General features: G+C 31.2%; 1 protein-coding gene across 4 annotated transcripts in view; it reads left to right on the top strand.

Moving 5' to 3' along the window:
• The window catches only part of LOC145283570 (equilibrative nucleoside transporter 1-like), an 80,581-nt gene extending 67,352 nt beyond the window's left edge, over window positions 1-13,229 (top strand). For all 4 annotated transcript variants that reach the window (XM_080132481.1, XM_080132482.1, XM_080132479.1 and 1 more), the window contains 3 exons: window positions 4,391-4,476; window positions 8,010-8,209; window positions 10,055-13,229. In XM_080132481.1, the coding sequence (XP_079988607.1) occupies window positions 4,391-4,476; window positions 8,010-8,209; window positions 10,055-10,175 (407 nt within the window). In that variant the 3' untranslated portion in view covers window positions 10,176-13,229. The remainder of the gene's footprint in view (window positions 1-4,390; window positions 4,477-8,009; window positions 8,210-10,054) is intronic.
• Window positions 13,230-15,374: the final 2,145 nt, after the last annotated feature.

Genomic DNA, 15,374 nt, shown 5'->3' with positions numbered 1-15,374 from the left:
ACTTAGCTAAAGTTACATCTTCGAGGTGTGGATCCCTTCGGCCAGCGTCCAAATGACGTTAATAACTATCGGAGGTCATACGAGTGGGGGGGATCACTTAACATTAATGCAAACTAACATCTCGCTCATTCTCTTATATAGTCCCCTGGAAACATGGACCCAAATAGTAGCTCCTTGAGGTGGAAAACTGTAAAAAAAAAACCACTAAAATTGAATTTGATTATTTAAGTACTTCACAACTCTATTTTTTTCATCTCATTAAAGAAAATATTACAGATTTTTACTAGTGTTTCATTATTGACCGATTTTATTGATCGAATTTTATCATTTGACTAAATGTTGATTCATCGACATCATTTTCAATATCGTTTTACAATTTAAATCACATTTTCGAACATTGCAATTTTCAAAGGTTTTAGTTTTTTGCTAGCAAGTAATTGTATATATATATATATATATATATATATATATATATACTAGCAGGCCGTCTGGTGTTGCCCTATCATAAAATACGCAATAAATATCATATTTTAATTCATGCAGAAACTGAGATGTGTGCATGCGGGTATCGTTTTTCCTTAAGCAGTTCACTTTTTCTAAGTAAAAAAATACTCGAGTTGAGATCAAAACCAAAACCTAAGAAAGAGTGAGTCAAGTAGGATAACCACTAGACCAGCTAGATGCGATATTTAAAAACTGTTTTCAAACCTACTTATTCTAAACATAAGTAATCTGTCATTATAATCTTTCACGCATGCGTATTCGTGAAACAGTTCACAAATAGATATAAATCCGATGACCCCCCTCCTACTAGTACCAATTATTTTGTAATTTTGCCTCATTGATAGCCCTTTTTTCTGATGAAAACCGATTATTAGTAGCATTTATGATAAAAGAAAAAAGATCCATCGCAAATCGTGACATACAAAAACTGTGAAACACAAAATTTCTAACTTCCTTAATCAGGAAATAATTTTTAACAATAAATTTTCTAAATTTTTCTTTTCATTTTTTATTGCTCTCGTATGTTCTTTGCTAAATTTGGTTTCGTTGTGGAGTCCAAATCCTTTAACCAGGGTTGATCGTGACTTTCTACAGTGATATTATTATTATCAATAATTTATTTAATTAAAATTTAAAAAATCAATTTTCGTTACGGTGTTCGAATACTTCGACCAGCAGTGATCGTCATTCCCTGCACATTGCAAATGAAAAACCAAAAAACGGAATAATAAAGTAATGTTAAAACATACACATTGTTGGTGACCACCCCCTTATTTAAATATACATCTTTCTCTCGTTGGAATTTCTTAACCCATTTTATATATATATATATATATATATATATATATATATATATATATATATATATATATATATGTCATTATAATGTCGCCGGGTTCGAAACTATCAACTGGTGTTAATTGTGATGTGACACCTTGCACTGATAATTCCCGAAAGAGTGAAACACTAGTGTCTGTAGGTATTTAATAAATATTATATCAAGCAAATAATTATATATATGTTTGTGTGTATGTGTACATATATGTATACATATAGATATATACGCATGAGATGGTATAGAAATAGAATTAACCGGTATCCAAATTATGTTCGTTGATAATAATTTTTGATAGGTGGAGAAAAATATGAAAGAAGCTCTTCCTTTTTATTGCATTGGGAGAGTGAAAAATAACAGCAGATTCAATTAAATTCAATGAAACAGCGTATTGATTAATTATGTATTCGTTTTATAAAGTTTATTTTTTCAAAGTCAAATTGATGACCGTACTCCATATAACAAGAGGAAATGGAGTTGAACGTGTTATTTTTTTTATCCCTCATGTGTTCATAAAGTCTACTGCCAAATCTTTTTGGGAATCGCCAAAGTACATTTTATCACTATCAAAACAAAGAATTTTGTATACCTAAGCCTTGTCTTTAGACGTGGTATTGGATTTAGATTTCCGGACTATAACCATGATTGAAAATTTGGTATATTTTGATTATTTTGTTTCATCTCCGGTAGATCTGATTGTTAAAATTATCAGAAGGTAGGGTTAAATTTTATGTTTTTTGTCGGGTTAATATTGGAGCAGTATTCATTGTGTTTTGCGTAAAGCTTTTCTTTTTTAATTAAATGTGAAATATAGAGGGTATTGTAGAGTTTTCAAAGTGCGTTCAATGTACTCAAATTCGTCGTTTAGATGTTTGCTACTACATATTTTTAGAGATAAAATCCAACTACAATATATTTTTCCTCTGTCGTTGTAGTGTAAATAGATATGCATATTTTTATTTTTATTGGTTGTTTCAAGGCGAACATAAACACTTAGTTCAATATCGTTGTTTATTGGTTAAATCTCAAGAAATAATATGGAATTTTTGTTTTCTTTTCAAAAGTACACATACATAACAGAAAAGAATAGATATTAAGGTTAATATTTTTCCTACAATTAATATATGCTTATTTATATTTTCAGATAAGAATAGTGCTGAAATAGCTTTGAGTGTCTCATTAAAATTTCATCTAACAACATTGAAGCATGCCATGAACCAAAGGAGCATTAGACCAACTAGGATTTCTGTGAGGATGAATGGTGGACCAACAGAAAGGTGGTCTTAATCAATGCAAAATTGCTAGAAATCTTTCAAACCACTTTTTTACTATTGATAGAGTGATTGTAAAGATAGAACAAACAAGTGCACAAAACGTCATCCAGATCGCCCCAGGCTCTCTGAAAGAACTTTGTGTTTTGTGAAAAGAAATGTTGAGGAGAATTTTTGGTGCGAAGCCTCTTACATTGCAACGCAAGTTGAGTTCAGTCCCAGAACAGCCATCAGGTATCTTCACAGGCTGGTCTACTATGATAGAGCTACGAGAAGGAAAACTCTTCTTCGTCCTGCTAATATCAAGTGCAGAAAAGATTTAAGGTGTCAAATGATGAAGAGACATATGACTCTTTGGACCAATTTCATTTTCTCTTATGAGTCACGATTTGCATTATTTCCCAATAAAGAAAAATTATGGATATGAAGGTTCCTTCAGCAATAGTTTGACTTAAAAAGATCGCAGCCAACGCTGAAACATGTGTATTTCTCAGTTATCTATAGGATGGCATTGGGAATGATGGTCGCTCAGACCTGCTGAGTGCGAAGAAAACATGAATTCTGCCAAATATGTTAGAATAATACATGAAGGACTGCTATCAATATCTTCAAGTGGTAAAATGGCTCAAGTTAACTCCCGATTAATGGGAGATCGAACTCCTTGTCACTTTGCTAGGTCGACACAACATCGGTTGAGCCAAAATGAGATTAATAACATTCGATGACTAAGTCACTCCTTGGATAAGAACCCAATTAAAACCCTTTGAGCATATTAGATCAGAGCCTTTGCAAAAAGAAAAGCAAGCCATCTTCTAAGCTTGAACGTTAAGCAATATTGCATCAGACGTGACAGGAAAATCCTCAAGATGGTATTCGTAAACTGATCAATGCCATGCCTAGAAGGGTTCTAGCATTGAAAACAGCAATGAGTATGTCAACCAATTATTAGTTATTAAATTGGTGGCCATTCATTTTTGATTTTGTTTTAAAAATTATGTTTATTGAAATAAACTGTTTCTATGGATGGCTATTATTTTCTGCCATGCTTGTGTATATTTAATAGTGGATTCTATTTGATTTATTTTATTAGCAATGTTTTCTGTTTTAGTGTAAGAAAAAATCAATATATAGTCTATGCACCTAAGGTAAGACTATGCCCTTAGGTAGCTGTATTTAGGTTTACATAAATTTTAAAAATAAGCAAGCCAAAACTCTGCTAAGAGGGTTACTCATGGGTAAGCCAAAACTGTCTTTGTAACAGAATTTATTTATTATGGGTTGCTGTCGTGGATATGATACGCTGAATGAAACATTTCATGAACTCGGTCTCCACATATCTGTAATTTCTAGCGATCATATTAGTTATAATATTAGAGTAAATTCTAGTCGCAAATTTTTATCTGAAGCTGTGGAAGTCTATCTTAGGGTTTGATAATGGTCTGTCAGTGAGATTTGGATGAGTTCTAGACCTTTTATTCAGAACTAAATACTGTTGGCAGTTACGTTGAGTAGTTTTCATCTTGACAAAGCGTTTCAATTTTGCTCCTGAATTTTTTAGATCATATCGTCGGATATTATTCTATATATATATATATATATATATATATATATATATATATATATGTATATATATGTGTGTGTGTTTGTATATATATATGTGTGTATGTATATATATATATATATATATATATATATATATATATATATATATATATATATTCAAGCTTTTCTCATGAATACTTATGACATGTATCATTTTCTTTTTACATTTGACTCATAGATATTTATTGGATTCCGGTTTTCTGCTTTCTTAATTTCAATATCTTCATTCTCCTCGGAACAGTGCTTGTGTTTTGGACTGTATGGGTAAGTTATTGTGAATACAAACCTTTACTTATACAACTAAAAATATGAACACACACACACTCATATATATATATATATATATATATATATATATATATATATATATATATATATATATATATATATATAGTTACATTCAATGCCATCAAGGCAACCTCTTTCCCTTAATAATTAAAGAAACCTTAAGAATAAACGACTGTAATGGCTGACATCACCATTAGGTCAAATGTTAATAATCAAATTATCACTCTAAATCTAACATCCCTGACGCATTAATCAATTAATTAATTCTGCACAAATACATTTATCCTGAACTAAAAAGGTCAATCTTTATTTTACGTTTTTCCCCCAATGTTAAATCGTTTTTTTTTATTTTAAATTGACGTTTCATTAGAACATTTCCATTAATGGCATTTCACGTATTTCCCATAATATATATATATGTATATATGATGATTGCAACGTCTTGTCAGACGAGTGCCACTCCCTCAGACATTTAAAATCCATGATTCCAAATGTCTGAGGGAGTATCTATACAAATATGATGTTACAGAGTCTTAGCGTTGTACGACAGCTAAGTCTCTCTCTCTCTCTCGGTTCAAAATGTTGAGATCCAGCAACAAGCAAGAGCAAGATAGCCAGCAACAAATTAAACTGCAGACCAGCTTAATGCGGGTACTGGTCTTCCGCTTTATGTTTTTTTAAATTAGAGATTTGCTTCTCCTAGAAAGATTGCCTTCACCACGGCTTACGGAAGCCATCTCTACCCCAATATACATATACACACACACACAAATATACACGGTGCTAGTTGGCCGTTGACCCAGAAAAAGTGTTCATTCGCCCTTTGGAAGGTCTTGTTTTTAATCCTTCAGGGAGACTAGCCGCCCTCCTCACCAAACAAGTCTGGGGGGGAACCAGTTTATGTCAGGTCATGTCATATGCTACTGGTACCATGTAACCCAGTACTACCTGCCTCATGGTCGGGTCACCGGCGACTATATGTATATATATATATATATATATATATATATATATACATATATATATACATATATATGTATATATATGTATGCGTGTGTTTGTGTGTCTGTCTGTATTACATATTTTCATCCTACTTTTATTTTATCTTACGTTTTCATTTGCTTATGTTCCATTTTTAATTATTTATTATTATTTTTTAATGTAATATTTTCTCTTTTATATTTTATTTTTTGTGATTTTACCTTTATGTTTTACTTTTATTTTGTTAGTATGCGTCTTTGTTTTATTTATGTAATTAACGAACTGTTTTTTACTGTACATTTTTGTATTTTCTGTATGTTCGTATTTCTTGTATGTTTTGAATTTCCTCTATGTTTTCATGGTATATTATTTCTACTTCTATCTAACTTCCTTATTTTATTATTATATTACCATTATTATTTCATCAGTTTATCCTCATGTACACACACATACACACACACATATATATATATATTTATATATATATATATATATATATATATATATAAAATAATCCCTATGAAATTTTCTATTATGTTTTATGTCTTTATATATTTTAGTTTCCTATTTCTATACTTACTGTATTCTCTGCTTCTATATACGTATTGTGCATTTTTTTCGTTTTTAGGCTTATTTTGCTATGCCAAGTGTTTTTATATATAAATATTAATATTTACTCCTCTTATGAGGAGAAGCGTTACGCTTCGAAATGACGTCGCCTAAAAAGTGTTTAACTTATTTAATTGATGATTTTATAAAGTTTTACTTGCATTTGAATTTTTATCATTTATTTCGCATATTATTTGCTTTCACTTTTCCTGTATAGCTAATAGAATCTCGATAGGTTATTGTCCGAAAATTATTTTTCATCTGTATCTTATATATATATATATATATAAATATATATATATATATATATTACAATATGTACATATATATGTCTATCTCTCTCTATATCTATCTATCTCTCTCTCTCTCTCTCTCTATATATATATATATATATATATATATATATATATTATTGGTAGTATTGTTTAGTTATTTAAACAAAAACAAAAAAAAACACAATGTGTCTACCAAAAAGTGCTCAATGTTTAGACAGAGCAATATGAATATGTTGAATATGAAAACTTGTAGCTACACATATTCAAATATGTTTCAGTGACCAGCCTGCTAGGGAAAATCACATCATCAGGCCAAGAATATCTATATAACAGATATTCTTGGCCTGATGATGTGATTTTCCCTAGCAGGGTGGTCACTGAAACATATTTGAATATGTGTAGACACTAGTTTTCATATTCAACATATTTATATATACACACTTTCAATTTTTCTTTACGTAAGCAGTATACATATACATGCTAAGCAGTTGATGATCCCCGTTTTCTATTTACAGAATTTTAGTAAGGTTTTCTCTTTTCATCCTTATGTAGTTAAATTCTGTTTTAAAATTGAAGACTTTTTCGAAATCGGCTTATGCAAATGCTAAGTTTATTTCTATTTAACAACTTTAGTTAATTCCTTTTTTTTCCATCCTTACATAAATGAATTCTCTTTAGTCATTATACACTTTTTAGAAGTCGGATTATTTAGGTGCTAAGTCTTCGATAGGTTAATGTAATTTATTTTACTCCTGGGAATTTAAACTGCATTCTTTATTTTTATTTTTGCATTTTTTTTATTCAAAGCTTCTTTAGACTATATATATATATATATATATATATATATATATATATATATATATATATATATATATATATATATATATATATATATATATGGAGAAAAATGGGGAAGTGAAATTTAAATAATAATAAACCACACAAAAACAGTTTTATTATTATATTATTTATTTCAAAAGTTTAATTTTTGGCATTTGCAATTCAAATACAATTTCGGGCATATCGTATTCTAGAGGCCAAATTTTCTCGAACTCAATACATTAAATTAAGTTGTATTTCAGCAAAACTCTGCCAAATGTTATCTTCTAAGGTATCTACAATATCTGGTTACTCGGCGCACACATGGTTCTTTACACACCTCCAAAGTAAATAAGCTTATTGGGTTAAATCTCATGAATAAAGGTAGCTAGTTTGTTGGTCTATTTCGTGAAATTATGCTAGAAGAAAATGTTTTAAAATAGTTTTTATAATAAATTTGCAAATCTGTTCCGGTTCAGTATTTTCATGATTTATTACCTAACAGACTAAACACAAAATAACCAATAATTGCCAAATCCGCATACAAATCAAATAGAGTTGTTATTTTAAAGTTTGACGCTTTTAAAAGAAAACACCCGATATATATATATATATATATATATATATATATATATATATATATATATATATATATATATATATAGAGAGAGAGAGAGAGAGAGAGAGAGATAAATAGATAGATTTTATATATATATATTTTAACATATTTATATATAGATTTCATATGTTTTTATATATATATATATATATATATATATATATATATATATATATATATATATATATTTCAACATTTCTTTTTAGCCTGGTCCAAAAAGAATGTGGATAGTTGTGCTAATACGAACGCTGATTTTCGGCCCATTCTTCATCCTTGGAAACTACCTACCAGACGAACGTGTTATGCCGAAATATCTTGCTAATGACTATGTCTACATTGTTGCAATCATGGTACTTGCTTTAACAGGCACGTATCTGGTGAACGCTTGCTTCGTATCCATGATATCGTAAGTAACTCTCTTTTACCCCTTTCACGTTGACTTGAATGCCAAGCTCGTACCTTTACCATATTTGTACGGTAATAAACACTACAATGTTTAAACCGTGCAATGACTGAGAAAAGCTAAGATTACAGCTTATCCTTCTACGATGATTGAATAATTCGCTTATACCTCTTTCGCTCTTAGCTCAAAGAGCACGATAAACCCTCTTAGGACACTCGTAATTATTCTTTCGACATAGAATTTCTTTTTTAAACTATATTTTTATCATTCTATATGTTTATTAGGTTATTTGTAACTGCAATAATACGCATAGAGTATTTCTTTATAGAAGTCGCTCCTAAAAAGGCGCGAAGCCACTTGATGTAAAAAAGTAACAAGAAAGATATATAACTATCGCAAGACAGAATATGCCTATTGACCATCGTCTTGAAAAGACCGAAACTGTTTGTATAGGGAAGCAGTGAGCAGGAGGATAGTTCGACAAACTTTAAAGGAAGATACTTGAAAAGAAGATACTATATAATATTGAGGTATTAAAACAGCAAATTGATAGACCACTAAACTAACGTGTCAAACGAGCTCAATCAAAGGAAACAGGTAATAGATACCAAAATTCTGAAGAACAGAACGTCTAGCTGTAAACACTATCAATAATTCCCCCCACTCTTTATCTGTGTCTAAACCTAAACGTAGATTCCATGAACAAAGCTTCTTTCTTAGAACTGCGCGCCTGTGGAATTGTCTTCCGTTTTCCTGCTTTCCAGCTGACTACAATATGGTTGTGTTCAAGTCTAACGTAAATAAGTTCTTGATGAGCCGTTCTATAAAAGTTATCAAATTTACCAAATTCTCATTACTAATGATTACTATGTTGTCCAATTTCTACTGTACACTCTTTAACCCTTATCGTTGAGTGGCCTCTTGGCCTTGATAAGTGGTGATGCCTATGTAAAAAAAAGAACATGCGCCTGGATAGTATTTATAAAAACGATTGACACTAGCTAGATCACATCTGATAGTGAGAGATTGCAGAGGGGAAGAAAGGCAAGGCTAATCGAATTTCAGATACGTTAGACTTATCGTAACTCACTAATACATGCGTAGACCTAACATAATCCGAAACCAAAATATTACAAAATATAATGTAGTTTTGCATGTTTGTATTGTTTTCATTGTTTGGACAATTATTCACATCCTGAGTGTTATTGGCACAACGTTTGGGTCGATGAAACCTCCGACCTTCGTCAGATGTAAACGCTATGTTTTTTCAACTAATGAAAAAGGGGTTTACTTTGCATTGCAAGATTCGAACCTTGGGGTTGGGTGCGTGTCCGTAAATTATTAAAAAAAAACTTAATTTTCAGGGACCACTAGGGCATTTTTTAAATCTTTCGTATGATACAATTTTTAACTAAATCCTGCTAATTATCAATATTTGTGAAAAAATTACGAAACTGTGAATATACATCTTACATGTGCTTTCTTTTTTCTAGAAAACACAGTGCAAGGGAGGCGACTCTAAGAAAAAAGGTTTGGGTATTATCTCCATTAGGATTTCTGTATTTTGTGGAAGAGTTAAAAACTCGAAAGACAGAAACCTTTTTCTCGTTTTTCTCCATATAAACTTGTAATTAATGAATTCCAAACGTGGTTAATTTCAATACCTTGACAGCTCTGGAGGTTGTTGCTATCCATCACATGTGCTGCTTCCTTGAGTTTTCTAATCATCCATCTTTCTTCTATATCTAGTATTTTAACATCATCCCACATTGGAGAATTGGTATCTGAAATTTTATATTGGACACTCTTTTAAAATTGTTCACTGTTTTCTTTTTTTCAAATTTACAGGTTGTTAGAAGAAAACGAATTGGCCGTCGGTGGAATGATTCTCAATCTCTTCGTGTTCCTCGCTGTACTATCGGGAGGACTGGTCTCTTTTATCACGAGGCCACTGGTGCAATGCTGCTGATGCTGGTTTATCTGACATACCTTTTGTCTCATAGATAATTAGGATGATGATCATCATCACAAGCATCATCATCAGTTATCTGTGAAAGCTGAATGAAAATCCTATTGAACATATACGTAAAATGATACCTTGTATTCAGCTAATTGTACACAAATAATGGTTTTCAATAGCTTGGAAGGGGAGCTTCGATATTTAATTACCTCAAAACTTGTTGATATGCCGTACTACTGAAAAAAAAAACAATTTTCCTTCTTCTCATTCCCCCCCTCTAATTATCCTCTTCTACAAATTTTCTCTTTTTGTCTTCTTTTATTTCTTCTCCGTCGTCATCCTCTTATGTCCTCTTTCTTTTTATATAGCCTTGTACCCTTTTCACTTTCTATAAAACTTTCTTTGCCTCTTCCCATCACATTCTATTCTCTCCGCTTCCTCTCTTGTCTCTATATTTCGCATTTCCCCGCTCGTCCTTTATTCTCTTTATCCGAATCAGGCTTTCCTTGCACCTCATCGCCAGATTTCTCTCCTTTATCTCCCTCTCTCTAATTCTCTAACTTTTTTACAAATCAAGGCTCTCTCTCTCTCTCTCTCTCTCTCTCTCTCTCTCTCTCTCTCTCTCTCTCTCTCTTTCGTTGTTTCTATAAATGCGTCATCATCTTTCCCTTCCATTTTCTTCAAGATAGTAACTCTCTCCTTCCTTATATTCGTTTTGACTCCCGCAATTTCCCTGCCAATCGCCACTCTCTAATTTCATTCCTATTTATTCAATATCCAATCTCCCTGTCTTTTTTCTTTGTTTCTTATTCGATTTCCATGTATCTTCTTTTTTCTCTATCTGCCTGTCTGCCGCCCTCTTTTTTCTTGTGTTGTGCTAGTTAGTTCATTGACTAAGGGCAATATGTACAATCTGCCTTGTTATACGCTTTTGCTTTTCTGTCCTCGGTTAGTGGAGGAGGTATTTTTTAGACTGAGACAATTCAAATTTTCTTTTAAATAGATAGTGCTCGATTATCGAGAACTTGATTTTGCTCCATGTTAAAAGCAGACGATGTGTATCAACTCTTCATCCTTTTTTCGTTAATTCTTGCTCCCTTTTCCATTTCTTATTTGCCTTTTCTATTTATTTTAACAGAGCGATAGTAAAAGTATTCCGTCAAATAATCATCTCTTTAATTCGCATTTTACTCGTTTTCTTTTTTTATCGTTTTTTTTATTTTAGTTTCTCCTTCCTTCTTGTATAGTTATCTTCTTTCATCCCGAAAGACACGCTTTATATTTGGAGGGATCGATCCAAACAAAGCGTGAAGCCACTTAGTGTAAGAAGCTAATACTACAAAAAATAATTATCACAAAGACAGATGTCTATTCAAATTGAAAAGAACATGGTAAAAAGTACGAGGAACCAAATAGTTTTTTAATGAGTATATATGAAATAGGAAACTGTATTACAATGAGGTATGTTAACAGTAAACTAGTGAAGCAAACTAAACCAACGAGTCATACGACCAAAAGAATAGATCAGACAATTCTAAAGAATGCATACCATAATAGTATTTTAGAAAAAACTGAGACTAGCAACATCACGTTTGTGAAAGAGAGGTTTCAGAGAATGGTGGGGTCAATTAAATTTCAGGTATATTTCTTCATCTTATAAAAATACCTTCAAGAAAGGTTTACCAGCCGGAATATATTTTTTTTATTTTCATATGTTGTCTTCCAAGCTGTAATTTTCCTTTGCCCATAACCTCTCTATCTTCTGTTTTTATACAATTTTCCTTATCTCCGGTTCTGTTCTCTCTGCTTACCTTGGTTGTGATTTTCCTTCCCCATTCTCTCCCCCTTCCTCATGTTTTTATTGTATACTGAACAGCTCTGGAGGAATTCTTTGAATGATCCAGAATGTCGATTTTTTTTCGTCTGAGATTGATTTCAACATAATTTTTTTATTAAAAGCACCCCGGACATTCTACAAGGAAACAACAATGAAAAAAGGAAAAACCTATCGAACAATGAATTACGACTTCCAACATTCAGTTTACATTGGTCAAACATCCCCAGCTGAACAATTGCATTGTTATTTTCTTTTCTTTTCTTTTTTTTTTTTTTTGGACATTGTAAATACTAATTTCGTGTGTTAATTTTATATAAGAAGCGGACGACTCTCTTGCGTCTTCAATCAGCGCCCCCTGGCGGATCACGATAGAAAATTCAAGATTTGGCTACCAGAATTCTCTGTGTATCAAGTAACACAAAATCAGTAAATAATTAAAACAGCATGGAAAAGGCTTTGTAATGGTTTTTGAAAAGTGAGGGAAAAAATTGAAGACAAAAGTATACATAAAATTTCTATTTGTAGATGTTGCTAAAATACATTCTTTATATGCATTCATTTTTTATGAATTAGTTTTCTTTATAAAATTAATCGAGGAAACTTTGGAAGTAAATGACACAATATTATTTATTATTTTTTGGAATCCTTTATGATATGGCTTCATAATTTTTTAATTCATTTTTTTTAGCAGAGTGTTATACTCATCTCCATAATTGTTTCACCATATTTCGGCCAACTTCTTCGAGTCGTTAGCTCCAACGCTATAAGTATGATGTGAGTCTTGTAACTGTATTCCCAATAATTCGCTGTTTCAATCCTACCCGACGCAAATCACATGATTAAATGGCTAAAACGTGGCGAGAAAACAACTATGGAAGGTAGTAATTACTGAGGATACAGATACAAGATTCAGCATCCGTATACCGTCGCGGTTGACTACATAAAGAACGTAAGAACGCCGGATGGCAAGTCGACCGAAACGTGATGAAACAACATCAACTATGAAGATTAGAATATCAGTCCACAAAACATTTATACGTAAAGGAGATATGTTTTTAAATACCTTGCTCTATCGGTTGTGGTAATATACACACAGAAACATATAACCTATATATTAATAGGATATTGTGTGTGTTATTTATTTTGTGTGTTACGCTTACATCCGAGCGATTGTCGTTTAATTATTATGGACTTCCATTACTTCTAATAAATAATTTTATCAAGAATTCATGAGTTTTGGTTTTGGTTTCGATTATAACTGATAGCACCAAAGTTATATATATATATATATATATATATATATATATATATATATATATATATATATATATTAGAACTTCAACCCGGCGTGGCCCGGTAGTTTGGATGTGTCTGTTGAGCAAAAAATAAAAAAAATTGGAAGTAGGAAGGCAAGCTCGAACCCGTACCGCGAAGGAGGAAAAGAAGAGGAAAAATCTGACGTCTTTGCTGTTACGACCACCGCTGAACCGGAAGTGATTTACGTTTAAATTAAGACTAGAAAATCGAAAGGAGAGGATGATTTTCAAAAAGTGCCCAAGTTAGGGTGAAGAAATGAGTGTTTTTAGCCAATTTTTCGATATTTGTCATCTAAAAGGTCGAACTTCAAAACGATACTGATCTTGTAAAAATCCTTGGCCTCTGTCGAAAGTTTTAGGCAGACATGAAAACATATATACAAACATACATTTATATATTGGTAACTAAACATTTTCGACCCAACCCGATTAAAAAGTTTGCCCTATCTCTGAATAGCCTTTATGTAAAATTTCAAATGTTTAGACCAGAAATTGTTTGAGTAATTTGGTAGAGACAATGTCTAAACTAAACACTACTATGCCTCTGATTTGGTTTTGTCCTCTTTCTTCAATACATTTTATGCAACTCTACAAAGTTTTTCATTATTTCTCATAACTAGCACTTATTTTTTTTACATATGAAACTGGAAGATAGCCTAAAACAGTTTCCTTCAGTTTTAATCCATTTATTTATTTTACTTTTCAGATTAAAATGTCAGTAAAGGCAGAACGTTCATTTTTAACCCGTGGTTCACAAAATTTGATGGTCCACCTTGTCGTTAGGGTGAAGCAGCACCTCCAACTTCACGACATTCATCCAGTTTAGTTATTTCCTCGAAAACAGTTATCGCCACTTAAAAAATAGTGGGATTTCTATGTTAATTGCTAAGGAATTAATTAGTATTTGGCAAGAAGTTAATTCACAATTGCCCTTGTTAGGGGAACGTTATATAGGACAGAATGTCAATATATTTTGCTATAAGAGGACCAAACAGATAAACATTTTTAGCAGACTTTAGCTCCTCCTTCGATAACATGAACTTACCCATAAAGAGAGTCATTCTTGCTGTCGCTGTGCCATTGTAAACAAGCGTTTAAAGTTTGAAAAACCAGTGCTTGTGCATCTATGTTACGATGCTATTTTTAATAGTATTTTCAAGTTAAATTTAATTTTTATGAAATTTTTGTTTATTAAATTTTTGGGTGAAAGTACAGAATAGTTACAACACAACCTCCTTTCTTTCCCATGTTAAGAATTGTTTTCTAAATAATAAAGTTATTTTAGCAAAATAACATAGATGCACAAATAAGGAAAACCTTTAAAGCAGTGTCCTTATTTACTCGTATTAATCTTTGTGGGTTATCTGATTTTAAAACTATAATTTTAGAAGTAAAATACTCCTAAAAACAATTACTCCCTTAAAATAAAAGAAATACAAATTTGACACTAATTTTCTGCAAAGTATTTTTTAATTAGAACAACTTAAAAATTTACGTGGTTATGTTTCGTAATGAATATGTACAATAAAATTGTATGGACTATTTTTTTTAATATAAAACTGGAGTATTACCATATTTTAATAAAAATTTAAAACAGAATTTTATGTGAAATATTAGATTGGTGCCAAAATAATGTTTTTGACATTCGTTTGAACGTCATAAAATGCCATTATTTGTGCACCAACCTAATAGAAAAACAAATTAAAAAAAGATAAAACGAATATGTTTAAATTCACTGCAGATACTTGAAATATAATACTATATATTTTAAACAAGTCTTTTTCGTTTTTCCTTTCGAAATAATTAAGCCTAAATCGTAATGTTTTCAAATTAAATAATAAACAAAGGTTATTTTTCAATATCAATAACGAGCGAATTTTACGCCGGTGAAATCTAAAATGTTTCCGCTCCAAAAAAGTTCCTGAAATGAAAAAGCGAACTTTGGTCGTTATTATTTAAAAAACATAATTTTGCCTTTACACTCAATATTTATTTTATTAATTTATTATCTTCACTCATTTTATTCAAAAATGTAGTTTAAAATTTTCTAAATAA

The sequence above is a fragment of the Euprymna scolopes genome, chromosome 8, assembly GCF_053919585.1.
Source record: "Euprymna scolopes isolate OS-2025 chromosome 8, ASM5391958v1, whole genome shotgun sequence".
NCBI lineage: Eukaryota > Metazoa > Mollusca > Cephalopoda > Sepiida > Sepiolidae > Euprymna > Euprymna scolopes.
Note: the sequence above shows the minus strand (reverse complement) of the source record. Positions and strands in the feature narration are given on the sequence as shown.